Source organism: Sinocyclocheilus grahami, unplaced genomic scaffold, assembly GCF_001515645.1.
Source record: "Sinocyclocheilus grahami isolate Dianchi unplaced genomic scaffold, SAMN03320097.WGS_v1.1 scaffold890.1, whole genome shotgun sequence".
NCBI lineage: Eukaryota > Metazoa > Chordata > Actinopteri > Cypriniformes > Cyprinidae > Sinocyclocheilus > Sinocyclocheilus grahami.
Window position 1 is genome coordinate 186,221 of NW_015506069.1, and position 21,157 is coordinate 207,377.

At 38.1% G+C, this 21,157-nt stretch overlaps 4 protein-coding genes across 6 annotated transcripts in view; 3 read left to right on the plus strand and 1 right to left on the minus strand.

Annotated features, from left to right (window-relative positions):
- The first annotated feature begins 624 nt into the window (after nucleotides 1–624).
- On the plus strand, nucleotides 625–2,131 carry LOC107563823 (dual specificity protein phosphatase 14-like). The gene is made up of 2 exons (XM_016248789.1): nucleotides 625–1,083; nucleotides 2,021–2,131. Exons 1-2 carry the CDS (start codon nucleotides 625–627, stop codon nucleotides 2,129–2,131), a joined length of 570 nt encoding a protein of 189 aa, XP_016104275.1.
- Nucleotides 2,132–3,455: 1,324 nt separating this feature from the next.
- LOC107563824 (NACHT, LRR and PYD domains-containing protein 3) lies at nucleotides 3,456–10,608 on the plus strand. Its single transcript, XM_016248790.1, has 12 exons — nucleotides 3,456–3,465; nucleotides 3,590–3,838; nucleotides 3,914–3,955; nucleotides 4,535–6,260; nucleotides 7,355–7,438; nucleotides 7,539–7,706; nucleotides 7,837–7,905; nucleotides 8,110–8,256; nucleotides 8,345–8,503; nucleotides 8,882–9,004; nucleotides 10,056–10,175; nucleotides 10,548–10,608. The coding sequence occupies exons 1-12, from the start codon at nucleotides 3,456–3,458 to the stop codon at nucleotides 10,606–10,608; spliced, it is 2,958 nt and encodes a 985-aa protein (XP_016104276.1).
- Nucleotides 10,609–10,784: 176 nt separating this feature from the next.
- On the plus strand, nucleotides 10,785–14,551 carry LOC107563825 (NACHT, LRR and PYD domains-containing protein 3-like; the record flags this gene model as incomplete). The annotated part of the gene is made up of 5 exons (XM_016248791.1): nucleotides 10,785–10,838; nucleotides 10,919–10,947; nucleotides 11,178–11,303; nucleotides 13,146–13,190; nucleotides 13,323–14,551. Coding segments are annotated over exons 2-5 (1,416 nt in total), but the record flags the coding sequence as incomplete, so codon positions are not given.
- A 4,801-nt stretch (nucleotides 14,552–19,352) lies between these two features.
- The window catches only part of epc1b (enhancer of polycomb homolog 1 (Drosophila) b), a 33,364-nt gene continuing 31,559 nt past the window's right edge, over nucleotides 19,353–21,157 (minus strand). For all 3 annotated transcript variants that reach the window (XM_016248772.1, XM_016248770.1, XM_016248771.1), the window contains one exon: nucleotides 19,353–19,717. In XM_016248772.1, the coding sequence (XP_016104258.1) occupies nucleotides 19,645–19,717 (73 nt within the window). In that variant the 3' untranslated portion in view covers nucleotides 19,353–19,644. The remainder of the gene's footprint in view (nucleotides 19,718–21,157) is intronic.

A 21,157-nucleotide genomic window follows, 5' to 3' on the forward strand; every position in this document is an offset into this window, starting at 1 on the left:
GTAGATGATTGTGTCCAACAGACTTTTCAGCAAAGATTAATAGTATTTTGATCATTTAGAGGCCTTAGAAATTCATGTTTCAAATACGGTGCAGTAGCCTAGGGTTAATATGGTGAACATAAAACAATTACAAGAGCAGCAGTCAAAAACAGCTGAAACAGGATACAGGTAGATGCAGAAGAGTTAAATGTTATTCCAACTAAAAATAACATTTCACGTCTATTTATTTAGTTAATACGTAAAATAATGAAACTGATAATGCCAGTCGCTCTTATTACTGTGCACGTTGTCCAGATAGATCATACTGTCTTCTGTGAACGGGGTCAAAATACAAAGTTTCTGAAATATGTCACGTCTCGCCTCCATATGTTGGGCGGGGCGGCAAATTAAAGGGATACTCCACCCCAAAATAAAAATTATGAAAGACATCATCAGAATAGTCCATCTGCCATCAGTGGCACATGAATTGAGATTCAATATGGAATATTTGTACTTGTAAAACTTTTTATTTAATTATAAGCTTTTACGTGAGAAATATGCTTATATATTTCAGATTAGTTAATTCTAGAAATGATGTAATGTTAATCACTTTCAATGTATTATTTCTCCCTTACGCTCACAGTGATGATCTCTCAGATCACCCCGAGTCTGTACCTGAGTGGAGTGGAGGCCGTGAATCAGTCAGTGCTGGAGCACAGAGGCATCACTTTGCTGGTGAACGCCTGTGCTGAATACCCCTGTCTGGAGTATCAGGGGGTGAGGTGCGTTTGGGTGCCGGTGGAGGACCGTCCTCACGCCCCTCTGGAACAGCACTTTGACAGCGTGGCTGAGCAGATCCAGCAGAACCACACTGGAAGCACTCTGGTGTTCTGCTCAGCCGGGAGAAGCAGGTCTCCGTCTCTTATCATGGCGTATCTCATGCGGTTTGAGGGACTCTCGCTGCTTCAGGCTCATCAGCGGGTTCTGGCAGCACGGCCCTTCATTCGACCAAACGCGGGCTTCTGGAGACAACTGCTTCAGTATGAGAGGAAACTGACCCACAGCAACAGCATCAGGATTGTCACAGCAGCGCCATTTTGGAGAGTATCCACTGAACGCAAACTGCATACGCTGTTCTGTGTCAGCCGCACCACACAGATACACGTTGTTTTCATTCAAATCAAAGTGTAAATGAACGTAGAAAACGTATCCGTGTGGTGTGACGATGTCTTTCATACTTTTCTGGGCCTTGACAGTGTATTTTACTAGGCAGTCAATGGGACAGTCACAAGCCTCCTGGTTTTCATCCAAAATATCTTAAATTGTTTTCCGAAGACGAACTGAGCTTTTACGGGTTTGGAACGACATGGAGGTAAGTGATTAATGACAACATTTTAATTTTGGGGTGGAGTAACCCTTTAAACTTATCCGGTTCTTGTCGGGTTACTGGCGTTGTTGTAGGCAGGTGTATCCGTACAATTTTGTTTTGGGACTGTATATGACAGCTTAATTTTCCACATTTAACAGTTAAGAGCCAGGTGATAGTATAGTTTATATGTGAATACATTATAAACAGTCAAGCATTTAATATATGCTATATAGTATATATCATGTGACTATTTGAGTATTGTAGGTATGCAGAAAAAAAATTGGATATAGATGTAAATTGGGGTTATTCATTTATGGTGTGATATGGAGGATTATGAATCTGTAAGGGTTTGTACAATTTATTACAATTTGGTGTATACCACTGCCACAGTTAAATGCCACGTATGAACAGGGTTTAAGATTTTAGTCATATCTCCCACCCCTGGTCAGTTTAACAAAAGGCGTAATATAAAGTGCATGATACAAAATAGCTTTAGCCCCCTATAAAAAATGCTGGGTTCAATACAATTGCGTTGTTTTGACCCAGCGGTTGGGTTAAATGTTTAACCCAACATTCTGGGTAGTAACCCAACTGTTGGGTCAAAACCACCCAATTGCTGGGTTTGTCTATATTTTACCCAGCACTGTGTTGTATTTAACCCCGCATTTTTAGAGTGTAGTGTGCAAGCCAAAGGCAATTGTGGCAAGGAATGAAAAACTTGCAATCAAAGATGAAAAGCCTTGGGAGAATCCAGGCTACACCAGGGGGCCAGTTCTCCTCTGAATACACATGCCAAATATAGTTACGACATAGATGCAGCTGTAATAGAATGTTCTCATTATTGCACAAAGAGTTGTCACAATTGGACACTTTATTTTACACTTTTGGTGTCTTCTACAAGAGCCATATTAGAATCTGTAATTTATGATTTCACAGTAACTAAAAACCAACCAAACAAATACATAAATAAATAAAAATGACAGTAAAGTCTCTGTCTCTGTATTCATCAATCAAAAATTAGAGGAAGGGAGACCACTTCCAGGAATGCTTCTCCTAAAATATGTGTATTAATATCGGTCAGTACCATAACTGCAGAATGGAAAAGCCACAGTACTTTTAACCTTTTTTTGTTGTTATTTTTGCCCTGTAAAGCCTGACATAAGATTTTTAATGAAACTATTTATGGAGCCCTTAGAGAAAGTTTGCATATGTGTTTTATGTTTTGTATTATATTTTATGGCCTATATAGTGAAAACATGGAGCTAATATGCGAGGAGGAAAAAATATAGTTACGACATAGATGCAGCTGTAATAGAATGTTCTCATTATGTTGCACAAAGAGTTGTCACAATTGGACACTTTATTTTACACTTTTGGTGTCTTCTACAAGAGCCATATTAGAATCTGTAATTTATGATTTCACAGTAACTAAAAACCAACCAAACAAATAAATAAATAAATAAAAATGACAGTAAAGTCTCTGTCTCTGTATGCATCAATCAAAAATTAGAGGAAGGGAGACCACTTCCAGGAATGCTTCTCCTAAAATATGTGTATTAATATCGGTCAGTACCATAACTGCAGAATGGAAAAGCCACAGTACTTTTAACCTTTTTTTGTTGTTATTTTTGCCCTGTAAAGCCTGACATAAGATCTCTGCCAACACTTCAGCTTCGTCCCAGGATACACCGACAAGCTTAAGATTGTTGATAAAAGTTTGGTGCCAGGTGGTGTTTTTCCATCCACCCATTAAGATTTAGAACAAAAATTTGGTTCAGTTTTTGCAATTATCTGAACAAAAACAGCAAACAGACTGGATAAAAACATAAATCCACTGTCTGACAGCAGGTGGCACTTATGGAACATCAGAAATAGAGCTGATTTCATGGTAATCTCTGTAAACAAATGTAAAAAAACCTTTTTTTTTTACATTATTTATTTATTTAATGTTATAATTTAATTAATTAATAGCTTTTCATCAACTCGCGAACCCCCTGAAATTCCTTTGCGAACCCCTGTTTGGGAAACCCTGCTTTATTAGACAGTGGGGAGCTTTCAAATCAAAAAGGCTGGGAACAACTAATAAAAAATAATTGCAATGGAACCGATGTTTAAGTGTAACTTAAATGTCCAAATCACTTTTTGATGCTTAAAACTCTGCTGTACATTTTGAATGTCTAATATGTTTTGCTTGAACTTCCTTCCTTGTGTGCAATTATAATTTTATCATCTCTCCACCAGGTGCTCGGTTTGTGGATGCCCACTGGGCGACACTTGTCCAGAGAGTAAAGATGGTGATGCCGATAGCGGATGAGCTGTGGTCAAGTGGCATGATGGAGTGGGAGCCATACTGTAAGATCAGAGCAGCAGATACTAACCAGGAGAAAATGAGAGAGCTTTATGAAGTGCTGCACTCTGGTGGAGACAAGGTTAAATCTGCCTTTTATTCTAGACTGGAAAAGCATGAGTCATGTCTGTTTAGAGCCTTGGGTAAGAGCACACTCATTCTGGCCTATATACCACATGCATGTGAACTTTGTACTGTTAATACGTGTACCTTTACAGGTAACATTGCACAAACTGCAGAAGCTCTCATAGAAAGCTTAAGTAAGTATATCATTTTAACTATGTATCTTGTTTACTTAACTTGTTCAATTAAGTTTCATTTGACTAATTTTTAGGTTGCACACATATTTAAATTAATACAAAATATGCTAAATGTGTAAGCATAGTTCACACGAAGATGAAAATTCCATCATCATTTACTTATTCTCATGCCATTCCAATTTTGTATGACACTAATTTTGTAGGCCCAACATCTTTCGTAGGCATTTTAGAGCTTCAGATGGAAGGATTGTGAGTGAATATTGACTTATATTTTGGTCTGTACCTCACATAAAGCTATTGCATAACTTCAAAAGACTTGGAATTTGATGCAAGTTGCCCAGACCACTTTATTCATTTTCCGTCATTTTGGGGCTTAACAGCCCCAGTTCCCAATCTCCAGTCACTTTTATTATGGAAAAGAGATGCAAAAACAAGATGAGGATTAGTAAATAATGACCCAATTTTCATTTTTAGAAGAATTTTTCCTTTAAAGTGAAGTTCAAGATGTTTTAGTAGCTACAATTTATGCTATGCAACAGTGTTTCCCACTAATGAGCTTAACAAATAAATTATGCACAGACAAATATAAGAAGTGGATCCAGAGGGAATATGAATATGTGACTGAGTATAACTCTCTGCCTGGTGGATATGTGCTTCTGTCCGAGCGCTACACACAACCTCTGATCATCATGAGACACAGAGAAAAGAGCGAGCGAGAAGAAGAGATGTGCTCTGTGGGAGGGGGTTTCCAGCAGCTCCTCATCTCCAAGAATAATGCGGACAAAGACAGCTCCATCCTGGATGCGCTTTTCAGTGTCGATAATAAGGGGATCAGTCCTTGTTCTGTCATTCTCCAAGGAAACTCCGGGAATGGCAAATCCTTCACCGCTCAAAAGATCATGCTGGATTGGGCGTCTGGAAACCTTCACAGAGAGAAATTTGATTGTCTGATTCACTTGAAATGCAAAGACCTGAACCACATATCTGGAGAGCAAAGCTTAGCAGAGCTTTTGAGTCACAACTCAAATTTAACATCGGACCAGATCTCACAGATCCTGCAGAAGTCAGCGGAGAAAGTTCTCATTCTCATTGATGGATTCGATGAGCTCAGGTTTTCTTACAGTGACACCTCGAACATGCCCAAACTCAGCCATGTTTGTGAAAAAGCTCCACCTGAGGCTTCTCTGAAGGCCCTGTTGAGGGGCCACATCTTGTCTGAGTCCTTCCTGCTGGTCACCACCAGATCTACAGCTACAAAAACCCTGGGAGGTCTGCTCAAGAACCCTCAGCGTTTCACAGAGATTATCGGCTTCTCCGAGAAGGAGGTGGAGGAGTACTTCCAGAGGTTCTTTCAGAATGAAGAACTCTTCAGAAAAGCTTTTGAGTGCGTGAAGGCGAATGAAACCCTCATCACCGCCTGCTCCATCCCTGTCATCTGCTGGATCATCTGCACGGTTATGCGAGAGAGGTTCAGTGATGGTGCAGATGTAACAAGTGGACTAGAAACCACCACCTCCATCTACGTTGACTTTGTGTCCACTCTTCTGGAGCATCACTGCCAGGGTTTGAGTCAGTCCGTCCCAATCCTGCTGAGGAGTCTGGGTCAGCTGGCAGAGAGAGGGATGCTGGAACAACAAGTGCTGTTTGAAGAGAAAAGCATGCATGAAACTGTTTCAAACCCTGCTGGCAGTCCGTTCCTGTGCAAGTTCCTCTTTAAGAGAAGGAGCCGCCAGGAGACGATGTTCAGTTTCATGCATCTCAGCTTTCAGGAGTTCTTCACCGCTCTGTACTTCATCTCACTGGCGGAAAGAGACTTTCTGGATAAACTAACAGAGCGGTTCCACTCTCAAACGCAAAGCTATCTTGCTCTATATTTGGATGAGAAGTTTCCATTGAAGTATGGATGTCCTGAACCTCATTTCCTGCCTGTGATTCAGTTTCTCTGCGGTCTCTCCCATAAAGAAGTGAGCAGCTCACTCGAAGAGACACACAATCTCTCTGTTCCTTCCTTTGTACAGGCACAGTTGGAAGAATGGATCCTCCATGTTAGCGCAAGTAGAGATTACAATTTCTTGCCCTTCATTCTCCACTGTCTCTATGAGCTCCACGAGAAGGAGTTTGTGCAGAAAGCTATGGAAGCTTGGCAGGAGTTAGACATGTCCTGGGATCCACTGAGCAGGACAGACTGCTGGGCGTTGTTGTACTGTCTGGACTGCTGTCCTCACTTCAGAAACCTGAAGCTCAACTTTGCAGCTGAGGAGCTGAAGATGCTTCAACCTGTGCTGTGCAGGACCCCAGAACTAGAGTGAGTCTGCAAATCTAGTGATGCACAAATACAGAACAGTTATTTTTAGTGTATGGTCTCTAATATGTTGGTTGACATTATAAACCAGTGAGGTTAGATTTGAACATGTTGAATGAGAAACAGAAGAAATCAATATCTGATGCCATATAGAAATAACAATGTACTTATACTACCCAAAACCTTCAGACTGTTTCTGACTTACAGCAACTAGCGTCAACTCGTCCAGACTGTAAATTGGGGCAAAAATCCAGGCAAATGTTGTGTAGTGTATTCCAGCCTTAATTGTGAGAAAGTTTAAAGAGATAATTCAAAATGAAAATTCTGTCATTAATTACTCCCCCTCATGTCGTGTATGCATGTTGAAGACTGACACGGAAAATAAGAAATTGTTGAATAAAGTCATTTTTGTTTTCTTTGTGCACAAAAAGTATTCTCGTAGCTTCATAAAATTAAGGTTGAACCACTGATAGATATCACATGGACTATTTTAATGATGTCCTTGCTACCTTTCTGGGTCTTGAACATAGTTGCGTTGCTGTCTATGGAGAGTCAGAAAGCTCTCGGATTTCATCAAAAATATCTTAATTTGTGTTCCGAAGATGAACAAATGTCTTATGGGTTTTGAACAACATGAGGGTGAGTAATTAATGACAGAATTTTCATTTTTGGGTGAATTATCCCTTTAAAAAAAACTTTATCCTTGAGATATAAAGTCACAATTGTTGGATTTTAAGATGCTGTTTTAAGATGAGAAAAAAATGGGCAATTATGAAATGTAAACATAAAATTGTCAGAGGAAATCACAAATTTTAAATTATGTATATGCACAACTATGAGAAATGCAGACTTCAATAGTATATCAGGGACCTGTTTCATAAAACAAGTTTACCAAATAAGCCAGGTTTATTTCAGTTAGTCTGACTTATTTTGAACCAAATCGACTGATAATACATCAGACTAACCGAAATAAACCTGGCTTATTTGGTAAATTGTTTTATGAAACAGGCCCCTAATTGTTTCCAAAAATAAATAAAGAATGTTTAAAAGTTGCTCAATCAATGAGTTAAGTGATTCTGACGATATTTAGTTTTTAGGTTGACAGTGCAAAACTTTTCAGACACAGATGTCGCTGATCTGCTCGCAGCTCTCGGAGAAGGAAAGCGGCTTCGAGAACTGAGGTAAAGATCTGTAACTTTTCTGTTCAGCACAGAGCTGCTGATCATATTTGTGGCTGATAAATGTCATGATATAACTGATAAGCATATAAGTCTCTTACAGACTGAACAGCAGCTGTCTGTCAGATGAAAGTGTGCAGCAGGTTCTTAATGCTCTGCACAAACAGAACAACGTGGGTGGACTTCAGATTGCAGTGAAGAGCATCTCAGCTGACACTGCCCACGTCATCACAGACTTCCTGCAGACCAAAGCCAAATGGGAGGAGATCAGGTATCTCAAGAACATTTTCTTACATTTGCATACTTTAAGCAGCAAATTTCACTCAGCTAAGACCCAAACGCCATGCTTTTAATTTTAGATGTTAATGTAATGACTGTTTATTATATGCTCTGGTTGACAGTTTAAGGACTGATGATGCAGAAAGTCTCTGCTCGTCTCTGCGGCTCTTCAGCTTTGAAGGAAAGCTTGTGTAAGGATTTTTTTCCACACAACTGGACTGCTCTGTGTTTTATGATTCTTATTATTTTTATGAATCTCTAATGAATAGTTACTTGACAAGTTTCACTATGCATTGTTGTGCAACCTCTTTGTAAGACTCCTGCATTCAGACTTATTGGACATGTACACTTGATAATGATTCAGATATATGAGGAAGTGTGTTTCTTGTTGACAGATTGAATGTGGTGAAATGGTGTTCAGACCTACAGAATGAACCGTCACTGTCAGAAATCCTTCTCAAATGTCCACATTCAAAGGCATCCAGTATTAATGTCAAGAGCTTCTTGCAGGCCTTCCACAGTGTAAACTGTATAACAGAAGAGTATGTTTTCAAAACCACCTTCACCTTCCTGTCATGCTCTTTGTGGATAGAGATTACTCTATCTGTAACTCTTTCTCTCTGGCTGTAGGAGTGCAGATTTTAACAGGCAGGTCGATGCTCTGCTGTCTCAGCTGCCATCTGTGTCTGGTTTGAGTGCGATAAATCTTTCCGTTCCCGTCCTGACGGAGACTTGGGCTTCCAGAATCCTCTTCCTCGTAGAGTCTTGTCCTAGACTGGCTGTGATCAGGTAAGAGTAATTAGCTCTGTGTTTGTCCGTTTGGGTTGTGTGTATTAGTGCATTAGTGCATTAGTGTACTTTATAAATGGGTCATTATACAGTAAATGTAAGTCTAAGTAATTCTTTGTATCATAAGTAAACATAAAATAAAGAAGGGCAATAGAATAAGCAATTGTCCCCTGCCATGCTTTTCACAAATTTAACAAATTAAATTTTCTAATTTTTTTCACATGTTGTGACTGTACAGGTGCATCTCAATAAATTAGAATGTCATGAAAAAGTTCATTTATTTCAGTAATTCAACTCAAATTGTGAAATTTTCTCAGCTGGTTTGGTGTAGAATCAAACATGTCAGCCTTATCTCACAGTAACATCTCTGTTTTGTAGTTTTGATGCTGGTTCAAAGGGCTCCGATGGTGCTGAGTGGCTCCCTGGTCTTTTAATGGAGGAGGGAATCAAGTTATTGCAGGAATCCGCAAAACGTCCCGAGTGCATTATGAACATTAGAGGGTTTGTAATAGGGCTGTGCAATATATCGAAATTATTGAAATATCGCAAATGTACATATCGCTACAGCTTTAAATATTTGGGGCCTAAATAACCTAAATAACTGTTGTAGCTTAAATAAGATTCAGTACATATTGAATTCAAAGAGTAAATACTCTGCAGTGTTTTATTTTTCCTTTTTATTATTCAGTTCCTAAATTTAAATATTTGGGGCCTAAATAACCTAAATAACTGTTGTAGCTTAAATAAGATTCAGTGCATATTGAATTCAAAGAGTAAATACTCTGCAGTGTTTTATTTTTCCTTTTTATTATTCAGTTCCTAAATTCATGTTAAAATGATTACACTAATGTTAAAATGACATTTTTATGTAATGCTCGAGTAAAACACATACCGTTCACTTTCAGAAGTTGTTGATGGGGTGCTTTCTTATTAGAATCCGAATCAGAATGAGCTTTTTTCACCACTTAAATGTGCGCAAACACAAGGAATTTGTTGTGGTTTTACAGGAACTCTTGATACATACATACATACAAATAACCATATATATATGACACAAGATAGTTACAGAAGTTCACAGAACTGACTCAGCAACAGCTGAGTAAAACTGTTTCACCTGAGCATGTGGCACTGTAAGCATTATCGTATCGCATATCGAATATCACATTATTTAATGAGTTATCGCATTTTTCTTCAATATCGCACAGCCCTAGTTTGTAAAATAAATTATCTTTGCATATGTTTATTTGAAGTCATATGTTATGTTAGTTCTAAATAATCTACTAGTGGTATGGACAGCTGTAGATGAGTGCTTGATGAATGTGAAATATGTATTTTTTATATGAAAATATGCATATTCTCTGATGATCTTTCACATTTACCTTTCTGTGCTGTGATTTCACACATGTAAGGCATCAGCAGCTTTTGTGACTTGACCAAATATGACAGATTCTTTCAAATAATCTTTTAATGAAATCTATTATCCATGTCTTTTAAAATAAGTGTGTGCTTATGCTGTATTGAATGTGTGCTGCTGTTCTGTGTCTGTGTGAAGGTTCAGATGCAGTAAATCCTCTGACCGCTGCACTCGTCACACCAAGCAGATCGAGGAGCTCAGCTGCAACCAGAGAGTGACCATTGAGTTCTGTGGAGACAAATGTACAGAAGACATCAAGTTTCTTCAATATCGCACAGCCCTAGTTTGTAAAATAAATTATCTTTGCATATATGTTTATTTGAAGTCATATGTTATGTTAGTTCTAAATGATCTACTAGTGGTATGGACAGCTGTAGATGAGTGCTTGATGAATGTGAAATATGTATTTTTATATGAAAATATGCATATTCTCTGATGATCTTTCACATTTACCTTTCTGTGCTGTGATTTCACACATGTAAGGCATCAGCAGCTTTTGTGACTTGACCAAATATGACAGATTCTTTCAGATAATCTTTTAATGAAATCTATTATCCATGTCTTTTAAAATAAGTGTGTTTATGCTGTATTGAATGTGTGCTGCTGTTCTGTGTCTGTGTGAAGGTTCAGATGCAGTAAATCCTCTGACCGCTGCACTCGTCACACCAAGCAGATCGAGGAGCTCAGCTGATAGACAAACAAGGGCACCAACAGACGTGCAGAGAACAAACAATAATAGAAATAAACAATTGATAATAAATAATATTGATGATAATAAATAATATAATAATATTGGGCTTGTTTTTGAGGCTGCGGTTGCTTATTATCTTGTGAGTTGGCAACACTGCTTTCAAACCTGCATGACCCGTTTGTCGTCTACTTCAACAGCGCCATTCTTGCTTTCTTCCCGGTGAAAATAAGGTAGCGTTGCCAAACCTATGCTAGCTCAAACTTATTCTGCAGTGGAACGACTAACACAATGTATGTTTCTATTCTTGCAGAAAAGGAACTGAAATGGGCACTTTCTACAGTATGTAAAACTAAGCATTTTCTCTCGTGACATGATTTCGTCACTCAAGACTAAAGAACGTAATCTTTAAGTTTATTGACTTTTAGTTTGTAAAATAAAAGTACTTTTAAGTTCAAGCTTGTGTCAAATCTTTCTCTGATCCTTAGCTCTATACAAAGCTTGTATTACTGTACTGAATAAGTGCTTATTTCGCTGATATTTCAGGCCAAAATGTTTCCCTTGTCATGTAGGCCGTATCAGATCTCGCGCTGGGCCAAGTGTCAGCGCTGCAGCTCAGAGTGGAAGTCACATTATAGCTCCTGTACTCACCAACAATACAATAACAGGCGATGTCCACTTCCTACATAATGCACATGGTAAGTAAAAAAATGTTGTACTTCATAGATGCTGAAAATATGTCGGATAATGTTTGTGATCATTTCTTAAAGCTGCAGTCCGTAACTTTTTTTTGGTTAAAAATGATCCAAAATCAATATTTAAGCAAGTACATGACCAGCCAGTGTTCAAAACTATCGCCTTACTTTAGCCCGATTCACAACGGTAAGCTTATAATAATGTTTTGTAATTTGAGTGGTACGGGTAGGTTTTCGCGGGAAATTCGAACATGGCACTGCGTCATTACGTCACTTCTGTAAACATAAAGAAGTTGTCCCAGCTACTAGGCTATTGCATGTGAGGGTCATGCAGGTGGGCCGATCGTTTATAGCAGGGCTGTCCAAACTCGGTCCTGGAGGGCCGGTGTCCTGCAGAGTTTAGCTCCAACCCTAATTAAACACACCTGAGCATGCTAATCAATGTCTTCAGGATCATTAGAAAATCACAGGTAAGTAAGTTTGATTAGGGTTGGAGCTAAACTCTGCAGCGCATTGGCCCTCCAGGGCAAGATTTGAGGAACCCTGGTTTAGACTATACAGAAACTGAGATCACATGCTGCCTAATACACACTATACACATAGTCACGCAATGCTGATGTTGTTAACATTAAGAATTTGACAATAAAGTTTAACAATAATAATAATTTGCACAGTTTGATGTAGGGCTGCACGATTAATTGAATGCGATTATCATGCGCATTTTGTTAAAAAAGCTGGTTCTGTAATCAGCAGGAAATCATCATCACGTGCTTTCAGATGGAGCAGAATTTACTACACATAGCCATAGTTATGTGAAAGTACCACATTTAATAACATATTTTTACTCCAAACTCACTTCATAACGTCAGCCAAGTGTTTGAAATAAATCCTTCTGTGAGGTGATGTGGCTTCTTACACAGAATAAGGCACGCAACATATTTCATAGTATTTAAGTAGTGATAAAGGCAGTGCATTATAAATATACTTTATTTTAATGAAAATTATAATAATAAGAACTCAGATAAACCGTATATTGCAGTAGTCGTGTGATTATTAGTCACGTTGAATCAATGAAAGCAGTTGAATCTTCTGTTTATTCAGCTGCAGCGATAGGCATTTTCTGGGTTTCTTCTGCGAGGCGTATTTGGAGTTTCAGCACGAGAGTGACCTCTGGCTTTTGGATGGAGATTTACTGTTGATCACAGAACCGTGCTTCACTGAAAGATACGCATGACAATCGCAGCTTCTGTCGAATCGCAATCTCGATTCCATTTCGATTTATCGTGCAGCCCTAGTTTGATGTGATATGAGCTAACCAATTGTTACAATTAATCACCATTGGTAGCGCGATTTATTGTAATGCTTTTTTCCTCAGTTGGTCAGAACAAACGTGGCAGACTTGTTACTTACTTGTTCAGATGACACTATCTGGTGAAAATTCTTATTTGGGTCATATATTCCAAGACGTAGGCTAGAATCTGTGATTGCGAAGTACAGTAAATAACCACACTGGTGCGGTGACTGACAGCCACACATTCACCTCAAAACATTAGATTCATCCGCGCTGGAGCACAACCCCACTCAAGCTAGATAATTCCGCACACAGCTGCAATTGCAGGTTTTCAAACAGAGTTCTTTTCTATAGTATTTCTGCTGATTTTATTTTATTTTTTTAAATGTATCAAGTCATATGATAAAATATGTGCATTGTTGGATTAGTAAAAGATATATGTATCAAATATGTACTAATAAAGTTATATTAATGCTATATATGTTCTAAATCTAGCTGTTAACAATCTATAATTTATAATTAATTGATATTGAGTAATTTCTAATTTTCTGCAGGTTTCACTTTTGATCGCCCACACTCTGAAACAACACAAACGTCAGGTAATAGATAAGTCTGATATGTGTTGAATATTTTTCCTTCTACCTATTAATTTATAAGCAACAATGTAGCGGAATCAGAATTTGTTCTAAAAGGCACTAACCCTCTGAATATTGGTTGTTTTATTTCTGAAGCAACAAGATCATTGATTTTCAAACATAAGACACGGATCTGCACAGAGTATCAGTATGTGACTGAGTATAACTCTCTGCCTGGTGAACGAGTGCTGCTGTCTGAGCGCTACACACAACCTCTGATTCTTCAGAGACATAGAGATCAAAAAGAGAGAGAAGAAGAGCTCCGCTCCAGTGGAGAGGACTTCCAGCAGGTCCTCAGCTCCAGGAGTGGTGATGAATCTTCCCATCTGAACTCTCTGTTCAACCCAGATGGCCATGGGATCAGTCCTAGTTCTGTTATACTGCAGGGAAATTCAGGGAATGGGAAGACCTTAAGTGTGCAGAAGATCATGATGGACTGGGCATCTGATAAACTCTACAAAGAGCGGTTTGCTATTGTGTTCCACTTAAAGTGTAAAGAAATAAACCGCATTCCTGGCATAATGAGTTTGGTGGAGGTCTTGAGCTACAGCTGCAGTTTAACATCAGATGAGATCTCACAGATACTGCAGCAGTCACCAGAGAAGATGCTTTTTATCATTGATGGATTTGATGAGCTGAGACTCACACAAGACATTTATGACATGTCACCTCACACTGATGGGATTCAGAAAGCTCCAGCTGAGGTCACTCTTTGTGCCCTGTTGAGGGGTCACATCTTGCCAGAGTCCTTCCTGCTGGTCGCCACCAGATCTACAGCTACAGACACACTGAGCAAGCTGCTCAAAGGACCTCAGCGTTTCACTGAGATTATGGGTTTCTCTGAGAAGGGGGTGGAGGAGTACTTCCAGAAGTTCTTTCAGGATGAGGAACTTTTCAAGAGGGCTTATACATTTGTGAAGACAAATGAAAACCTCTTCACCACCTGCTCCATCCCTGTGATCTGCTGGATCATCTGCACAACTATCAAGGAACGTTTCAGAGTTGGTGCAGATGTGACAAGCGTATTGGAAACCACCACCTCCATTTATGTTGACTTTGTGTCCACTCTACTGAAGCATCACTGCCAGGGTTTGAGTCAGTCTGTGCCGAACCTGCTGAGGAGTCTGGGTCAGCTGGCAGAGAGAGGGATGCTGGAACAACAAGTCTTGTTGGATGAGAAAACTGTTTATGAAACAATTTCAGACCCTGTTGCCAATCCATTTCTTTGCAAGTTCCTCTTTAAAAGAAGAATCTGCCAAGAGACGATGTTCAGTTTCATGCATCTCAGCTTTCAGGAGTTCCTCACCGCTCTCCTTCAGTGTGCTTTTGTTTTGGTTTTAGTTCATAGAGATTTTATCTGTGCTTTGCAGTGTTCTTGTCATGTCAAATATTGGGACTTGTTCTGTCCGTACAGCTGATCTGTCAACCAGCGAAGAGCTATCCAGGTGAAGAAAAAGTTAAAAAAAAAACTTTCTGTTCATCAAATGGCCTCTTTCTCATGATAACTGGAAAAAAATACATGACACATATTTTGGATAACCAATCATATAAACACCTCCAGTAATCATGATAGCATAATTGTTTTTTCTGTACAAGCCTTTGTCTGGCAAATCTCTCACATTTATCTGGCACGTTTGTTGTCCACAGTCAATTTAATACCTTCAGATTATTACATGTGTTTTACATTACAGTACATGTGTGTCTTTAATTGATACCAATTCTTCTTCTTTTGAATAGAATCTGCATACAACCTCCATGGCGTGTTGATCCTGCAGGATCTTTGCAATCACTTGATCTCACCTTCCCACGCTCAGAGCTCAACAACATCAACTGGACCAAACTTTTTCAGATAATTCACCACAATAATTTAGATGCATTAATGCTTATTCCCTGTTCTTTCTCTAAACTGAAAAAGATGGAAGTAAGAGTAGACTGCCTGACCAAGAGATGGTGTGTTTGGACCCTTCAGATCATCCAGAACTGCCCCAGTCTAACAGAACTCAAGTAGGAATAGGATTTGAAATCACCTTCTGTCCTGTGTCTGTATAAATTATGAACTAATGTGTAGGTCATATTTTAAAGGATGGTCCACCCAAAAAGGAAAATTCTGTTATAATTTACTCAACCTCACGTCGCTCCAAACCGGTTGACTTTATTCTGTGGAGCACAGGGGGCAGCACAGTGGCTTGGTGGTTAGCACTGTTGTCTCACAGCGAAAAGGTCCCCGCTTTGAGCCCCTGCAAGGACAGGAGGCCTTTCTGTGTGGAGTTTGCATGTTCTCCCTGTGTCCGCGTGGGTTTATGCCGGGTGCTCCAGTTTCTTCCCACAGCCCAAAGACATGCAGGTTAGGTGAATTGAACATTCGAAATTGTCCCCGGATGTGTGTGTAAAGACAAGACTAGTGTATGGATTAACTGGTTCTCGCCATGAATATAGCCAGAGATGCTGGATTGGCATTAAGAAAGAAATAAACAAACAAACTGTGGAACATAGAGGATATTTAACATATCTCAGAAGATATGTTCTTGCTAACAGATCCATTTCAATTATGGGATTGTTCAAATGAATGTGTGAGAAGCAAAGTATTAAGTGTTTCAGTTCCTAAAATCTATATAATTTTATCTTTAACTAGGGTAGATGCTTACTTTTTACTGGAGGAGGGAATCAAGATCTTACAGAGGTCACGCACAAGACCAGCCTGTATTATGAAAGTTGACGGGTTTGTATTGGTATATCATCATACTTTTTGCATCAGTAAATGTACTTGTATATCTTTTCTATGCAGTTTAATAGAGACTAGAGCTTTTAAGCTTTAAAACAAAAACACCATGATGTGACTTGTGCTGCATAGTCTTCCGAAGTTACATATCATTTTGTGAGGAACAAACCCAGCTGAGGAGCATTCTCTTATAGCTCTGTGAATAGCTACTTAAATTTAGGTCTGTTTCTCCCACAAATCATTGTGATTATTTTCAGCGATTGTTTTCTATTAAAAGCAGATGTCAGGTTTGTTAATGACTCTGCAGTGATGCTATGCTTTGTGCTTTCTGGTTATGAAGGTTGGTTTGCCATAAACAGTCTCAAAAATGTACACATTATAAGGACCGTGAACTTGGCTGCAACCAGAAGGTGATGATTCATTTGAGTTCTCAGGGCTTTTCTGTGGAGACTTTGCGGAAGTAAGTAAAAACTAAGGTTAACAAATGAATGCATAGATAATGAGAACTGTAAAATGATACCAGCCAGAAACACAAAAGATTGACTTTTTATGATTTATACAAGATTTCCACGTGAACATTTTATGTTATATTATAAGAGTGTATGATCACATATATTTATGCACGTTTTATCTCGTCTCTCCATTTTTAAGGTCCTTGTTTTAAAACTAATGGTACGGCGTGATAACGTGGAAAAAGCTACAAAAGCAGCACCTTCACTTAGAGCTGTGGATGGACATGACGACATAACCCAAATGTATATAAAATGCAGCTAGGTGTTTTGTAATAGTTGTCAAGTCAATTTATTTATATAACTCTTTTCACAATACATATTGTTTCAAATCAGCTTTCATGATGTTGATGCTTAATTTTTCGGGTAGTTTAGAGCTGGGTGATTTTTGGGCAACATTTGATGATACAATCAATCAAGAAGTTGAGATTTGCTAAATTGTATATATTGTGACTATGTGAGTGTACGGTTTGTATGCAGAAAAAAAATGGATATACTTGTAATTTTAAATTGGGGTTATTATTTTGTGATGCAGAGGATTCATTTGACAGTTGATAATGGAGACGAAAAGCCTTGGGAGAAACCAGGCTTCAGTTCTCCTCTGGATATACATTCAAAATATAGTGTCAGTAATTTAGTAGCATGTTATCACTGATTTCATTTTGCAATATTGTAAAAAATAAATAAAACATGAAAGCAAAATCTCTGTAGATGTTTATTGATTTGCATTACTTCAAGGAACAGCTTACCCAAAAATGAAAACTGACTTTGTTGTTCCAAACCTACATGATTCTTTCTGCTGTGAATCACAAATGTGACCTTGGACCACAAAACCAGTCTTAAGTGTCAATTTTTTCAAAATTTAGATTTATACATCTGAAAGCTGAATAAATAAGCTTTCCACTGACAATTTTGTTAGGATGGGACAATATTTGGTCGAGATGCAACTATTTGAAAATCTGGAATCTGAGGGTGCAAAAAAAAAAAATCAAAATATTGAGAAAATCGCCTTTAAAGTTGTCCAAATGAAGTTCTTAGCAATGCACATTACTAATCAGAAATTAAGTTTTGATATATTTACGTTAGGAAATTTACAAAAAATATCTTCATGGAACATGATCTTTACTTAATATCCTAATGATTTTTGGTATAAAAGAAAAACCTATAATTTTGACCCATGCAATGTATTTTTGGCTATTGCTACAAATATACCCCAGCGACTTAAGACTGGTTTTGTGCTCCAAGGTCACAAATAATGATTTTTTAAATAATGTCCTGGCCACTCTTTTGGATATAAATGGAAAGAGGGCAGGGGCTATCAAGCTCCAAAATGGCAAAAGTATAAAAGTGTCCATATGACTGCCATTATTTAAATCTTCTGAAGCCATACGACAGCATAGCTCAAGCAACAAACCAAAATGAAAGTTAATTTCATACCAACCAGAGCTAAGGCAGATGTCAAGAAAAAAAATGTTTGATTTATGAATGATCAGTTTGTGTGCTTGTCTGCTCTTTTCAATAATCAGGTGATCAGGTTCACAATGAACAATTCATTCATGGATCACTGAATTCACCAACATGCATTCTAAAATCTGGATAAGTTTACTTTAATAACATTTCACCTGAGAAAAGAAATAAAACCCATTGACTGTAGATCCAACCCACTAAAAATACTGAAAAAAAAAGCAAAAGCAAATTTAATTCATAAAGACTCGACAAGAAGCACTTTGGTCCATAGCTTCTTGAGTTCAATTTCTGCATGAAACTGCAGGGGTGACGTAGAGACAAAAGAGAAAAAGCTGCATTTGTTCATGTTGCATGAGTTGCAACATGCATTTTTTCAATTGCAAAAGTTGCATTTGAGAAATGACACCGAAAAGAGTTGTGCTGGTCAAACACTTAATGCCCTGGGTTTATTAAACATTTTTTGTCATAAGTTTTTTTTTTTTATTATTCATTCATCCAGGTGGGGCTAAAAAAAAACACCTCAAAGATAAATGATGCCATTGGAACGGGCATTCAGATTGTGGTACATACAAACAACTACGAGTAGCCTTGTGAGGTACCATCCTCTTCACAGAAGAGAGCTCATGCTGGCCCCACAGGACGGGTGCCACCATGAAGTCTTACAGGAAACAAAACATTCCTTTTTTGTTCGTTTTCCTTGTTTTCATATAAAGTGGAATGATGATGATGATAATAAAGAAACATACTGAGATGTCACTGTAGTCCTCTCCCGTATGAACTACTGTTACGCACAAATAACAGACTCGCTCCATAACACAGGGGACATACAATCAGTCATCAAAACAGAGGTAATACAAATAAACCCATTTAAGTTTCACAAACCCCAAATGAAAAAGGGCCTCTCAGATTCCAGAAAAAAAAAGACTTGTACAAAGAATCATACAAAAAGCAGCATTGAAAAAAAATTAAAAATAAAAATAGTGCTTGAGTGGAGTGGGAGCAGCCACATGAGAGACCGAGTGAGAGAGAGAGAGAGAGAGAGAGAGAGAGATGAACCCCTGCTGCTTTTTTCCAACAAGAGATGTTCACATACAACTGCTTTAGCGACATACACACACGTTCACACACACGCGCTCACACACACTGCACAGAAACCCAGGAAGTTACAGTGTATTAAAAAATTAAGAATTTAGGGGGGGGGGGGGGGGGAAAAACCCCCCAAATACAGTGTATTAAAACTAATTTTGTTTTTGAATTTAAAGGGAGAGAAAAGAAAAAAAAAACCTGTAAACACCTCACAATAAATAGATAAAACAGCAGGTTTTGCACCATGCATGTGACATACATTCAGATACAGTCTCACAGACACTTGAACATTCACAATCTCTGACACACACGCACAAACACTACGAAAAATCGCAGTTATTTTCAGATTTTTTTCCCAAGTGCAAAACATCACAAATGAACAATTTCTGTATTCAAGTAATGTTATATACAAGGGGGTGTATTACAAATATGTATGTACATAGAATATATTCCATATTTCATAATTTACAGATGTTGATATCTAACAGTAACAACATTTTGGAAAAAGACAAAAACCAAAAAGATGAGCATTGCAATTAAGTCCCAACGGCTGCCACGGAAACAGCGTCACTATGATGCATAGTACCTAAAGGAGACGCCTCGATTGAGAGGTGTGTGAATGCTTGAGGGGGCGGGGCTACGTCACCTCCATGGCGACTGTGTTGTCTGTTAGACTGTTTAACGGAGGTTTCTCTTGATCGTGGTTTTCCCTGCAAGACAAATTCAATACAAAACTTATTAGGAGACCTCAAATTCAATCTGTTACTTTTGTCTGGTAAATCACCAGTGAAGAACAAAAACTGCTACTTATTATTAAGTAATTATACAGTAGTACTACTAGAGCTTAAGTAGTGAACATACAGCATTTATAATGATTTTTATTTTTCTAATGCAATACAATGTTTCTATTAGGGATGTGCGCGACGACTAATTTGACTGTCGTTTAAGCGAAAGTTTTGTATCCGACTAGTCTAAAAGCAAGAAACCCCCAAAAGATGGTAGGGAAAAAAATCTGTGTGTGTGCGTGTAGCATATATAATAGCCTATATTTGAAATAATCTATGAATCACACTGTCAAATCCCTCAATGAATTACGCTTTATTTTTAGTTCACCATTTTGTTTAAGATAGATGTAAGAAATAATAAAGTTAATTTTATCCCACTAAGCCTTGGCATTATCGTGTAATGAGACTTTATTTTATTTCCGTCCCCAGAAATTGCGGATGTCAGGGTGGGACATTCAGTGCATCTGGATTTTTCCTAAGTCACTTCTTTCATTTCCTTTAATAAAATCCTGAATTTTGGCGCATAACATTTATTTTGGTGTGTCTTCTACAAAATACTACTACTAACACTGAAAGTATAATTCCCTTAATCCACCACGATGCAATGGAAACATTTACTAACGTTCGTTACACCTTCTGTCCAAGCAGTTACGAACGTTAAACTATGATTCTAAAGGAAACAGAGATATAATTTTCCCATGTAATTCTATCAGTAGCAAAACGATAAAAACATCTTGTGTGGGTTAAATTCTCATATGCGTTGCTACATGATAAATTGTTAATAAATCGGGATAAAACAGGGGCAGAGATTTTCTGTCCAAAAATCATAACGCTCGTACATTTTATTCTGACGCTGAATTTCCATCTCCTAATGTCTCAACGGTTCTCATGTCAGATATAAGATTGTCTAGGTCACGCATGCTCTGCATGGAAGGAAGAGTTAACAGGATTTCGACAAATGTAGGTAAGTTTGTGGCTTCTGTCCAAAAGTTTACGAACATTAAAATGATATGAACGTGGTAAACTTTGGTTAAGTAAACATTAAATAGGATCATTGTGGTGAGAAAGGATAAAAGAGTGTGCAAGTCGGATGATTGCTAGTGGTTTCGGACCGAAAGCGGCGTCGTGTTCATCGTGAAAGAGCATGCATGCATGGTGGTTGTATACATTTTGACAGATTCTGCACATCTTGTTCGTAAATTAGACGGAAATTTTCAGTCTGTCCAACTTCGAACGTTGCTTTCTGAATATTTTTGACTCAATAAGCTGTTCATGAAAGTCAACATCGGCAATGATTTTGCTGACTTTTTTCCGTTTTTTTTTAAATGATGATTTTGTTTTTCTGTCCAATGTTCGTAAGAATAT

Excerpts from the sequence above, each read along its gene's own strand:
- LOC107563823 (XM_016248789.1), top strand. The coding sequence starts at position 625 with ATGATCTCTCAGATCACCCCGAGTCTGTACCTGAGTGGAGTGGAGGCC. Across the intron at positions 1,084-2,020 it reads CAGCAGCGCCATTTTGGAGA|AGTGTAGTGTGCAAGCCAAA; the intron begins GTATCCACTGAA and ends CCGCATTTTTAG.
- LOC107563824 (XM_016248790.1), top strand. Across the intron at positions 3,956-4,534 it reads AGCTCTCATAGAAAGCTTAA|ACAAATATAAGAAGTGGATC; the intron begins GTAAGTATATCA and ends AATTATGCACAG. Across the intron at positions 8,257-8,344 it reads GTAAACTGTATAACAGAAGA|GAGTGCAGATTTTAACAGGC; the intron begins GTATGTTTTCAA and ends CTCTGGCTGTAG.